The sequence below is a fragment of the Cornus florida genome, unplaced genomic scaffold (assembly GCF_030987335.1).
Source record: "Cornus florida cultivar Cherokee Brave unplaced genomic scaffold, ASM3098733v1 CherokeeBrave_3.0.0_Hap2_Chr01, whole genome shotgun sequence".
In the NCBI taxonomy this organism is placed as follows: Eukaryota; Viridiplantae; Streptophyta; class Magnoliopsida; order Cornales; family Cornaceae; genus Cornus; species Cornus florida.
Window position 1 is genome coordinate 105,109,022 of NW_026775571.1, and position 2,759 is coordinate 105,111,780.

Sequence of the window (2,759 nt, forward strand, 5' to 3'; positions counted from 1 at the left end):
ATACAGAGTATCCGACGGCGTTACTGTCCCCAAGTCAGGTGTATTCGCTGCCGCTGCACAGAAAAAGAAAGCAATCGATTGACTGTCCGTCAAATGACGGCGTGGTCTCAGCTACCTGTCGCCTTGTCTATTCCTTCTCTCTCTACACCACTCAGATATACCGTTCAAATGCCCTTGCCGTTGAAAAATATCCGTACCATGCTCACGCCTTAAAAGTACTGAGCTACTGTGCCCATTGATCAGCTAATACTTGTGTATGATGCCGGTCTTTCTCTGTCTAAAACTTCACTCTCTCTCTCTAACTCAGGTAATCCGAGTGACCGAGTGAGTCCACGCGAATTTTTTCTGTTGGGATATCTGTCCCGATATTTGAAAGTTGTGGGTCCCACAACAAACCCGGCAGTTATTTGTGTTCCTCCTTGACTGCTTATTGCGCGTGAAGGGGCGCGTGTTTTATATATATATATATATCTCGAACTCGTTATGGAACCATAGATTGATAGGCTCTCTCTCTCCAACTTGTGTTCTCTCTTTCTCTCTCTCTATATAAAAAAAACAAACAAGCCGATCGAAGCGGCATATACTGTGAGAAAGAAGAGCTCAAGCAGTCAGAGTTTGCCGGGTACAGGAACACTATAGGCATACAGGTTTCTCTCTCTACTTTTCACACTCTCTCTCTAGACTTGATTCTCTTTCTGATAGTTTTAAATACATGCAAACAAAGCCAAGTAGAGTTTTAGCTAGCATTGAGCACTTTATTCTTGTCTTTGTTTTGTTTCATTTCTAGCTTTCAAAGTTTGTTTGATTGATCAGAGCTAAGCTAGCTCAAGTACCCTCATATTTCTACAAACTAGTGATCACTCCAAAATCCATTAAAGCATACATACATATATATATATATATATATATATATATCATATCATATCACTCTGAACCTTTGTATAAAATTTTGCCACAGTTAAGAGTAGAGGAAAAGATGCAGGTGGCGAAGGAATCGAGTATTCGGATGGGTGGTGGCGATGCGGTGGTGAAGATGGAGGCGGCGTACGAGAGGATCCGCCATCTGGCCTCCGGCAACGCTGTGGTGGTCTTCACAATGAGTGGCTGCTGCATGTGCCATGTGGTCAAGCAGCTTCTCTTCGGCCTCGGAGTTGGGCCCACTGTCTTTGAGGTTGACAAAGACATGGCTGGCCATGAAATCCATGCTATTCTGTACCAGCTCGCCGGCGACTGTCAGCAGCCGGTCCCGGCGGTGTTCGTAGGCGGGAAGTTTTTGGGTGGTATTGAAACTGTCATGGCGTGCCACATTAATGGCACTTTGGTTCCTCTTCTAAAGGATGCTGGTGCTCTCTGGCTCTGAATGCTCATTCGCCGGAATATCTGACACACTCCACCGGAATATTATCTGATCTGACATTGTAGTCATGGTTTTATCTATATTATAGAAATAATATTAATATATAATAGGAATACATAAGATGGTTTGTACAGTTGTAAGGAAGAACATAGGCAAGGTGACCGGAACATGCCTATTCTTTTCAGGCTTTGTCTAGGGAGTATTAATTACAGATTTATATATCTGGAATGTCAGACATCATATGTGTGATCAAATAGAACTGATTGAAGTTAGTTATCTTAATTTACTATTAACTGTTTCTATAACTACCCAGTAGTGTTTTTAATAATTTATTGGGTTAGTATGTTTTTATTGATTAAAATTTTTAACATCTTGCCTTATTAGTTCTGTAATTAATTTGATTACACTTGGTATTGATAAATGTATGAAGATTATTCACATTTAGTTTTTACTTTTTATTTAAAAAAAAAAAATTGTGTGAACCGGATTGATACATGTGTTAAAGACCGGCAGCCTTGAGAATGTAAACAGTTATATATATATATATATATATAGTGTGAGAAAAGTGATAGACATGCATTGGATGGTATATATGTACAAAATGGCAGGGGATTAGTATGTTGCTGCCAATGCAGTAGCATGCATGCCATTTGTTTTTTTGGCAGAGGTTGCTTATGTGCATATGTCAATCCAGATTTGGAATCCATATTGGAACAATATGGTATAAATCAATAACATATTAATAAATTTAAATTATAATTACATGGCAGGAGAGAGTGAATTGAATTCCAATAGGTATAACAATATTTTCCTGCTAATCATGATTTTATCAATAGAAATATATAGTTCATAAATATTTTTATTAGACTAAAGCAAATCTTTCTCTATAACTTTATAATATTAAGTAATTTTTTTTTGGACAAGGTGGTGCTAATTAAGTCTCTTAGAGCACACTAAATAATCAACGAAGCAGTTGGGCCGGTTGGGTTTCACTTCAAGTGTCTCGCTATAACAACAAAGGCTAATATGTATGCTTGAATATCATTTTTCATAATAAACTATTATACCCTTTGTAGTACCCGAATCTTACATGCACTAGGCAATAATTGAAAAAAATTCGGAATTATCTCTCAAAGAGTGAACTTCCAGAATATAAGATGAGAGGGTCTTCTCATTAAACTCTCTCTATAGTTCTATAAAATTTTATTTATATTATTAATGTGATATATACCGCATAGAAAATCAATTAATTTGATGAAACTGGGGGAATTAAGAGCGTGTTTTTTCAAGGACATTGTATGGTTTTGGTTTTTCTTTCTCTCCATATTCCCTCCATTACAAGCTTCTATACATTGTCCGCGTTTGTGTAAATATGGATTTGATTAGGTAGACAGAGTTTAGA

At 37.4% G+C, this 2,759-nt stretch overlaps 1 protein-coding gene across 1 annotated transcript; it reads left to right on the forward strand.

Moving 5' to 3' along the window:
- The first annotated feature begins 976 nt into the window (after window positions 1-976).
- LOC132312940 (glutaredoxin-C9-like) lies at window positions 977-1,360 on the forward strand. Its single transcript, XM_059811547.1, has one exon. The coding sequence runs from the start codon at window positions 977-979 to the stop codon at window positions 1,358-1,360; it is 384 nt and encodes a 127-aa protein (XP_059667530.1).
- Window positions 1,361-2,759: the final 1,399 nt, after the last annotated feature.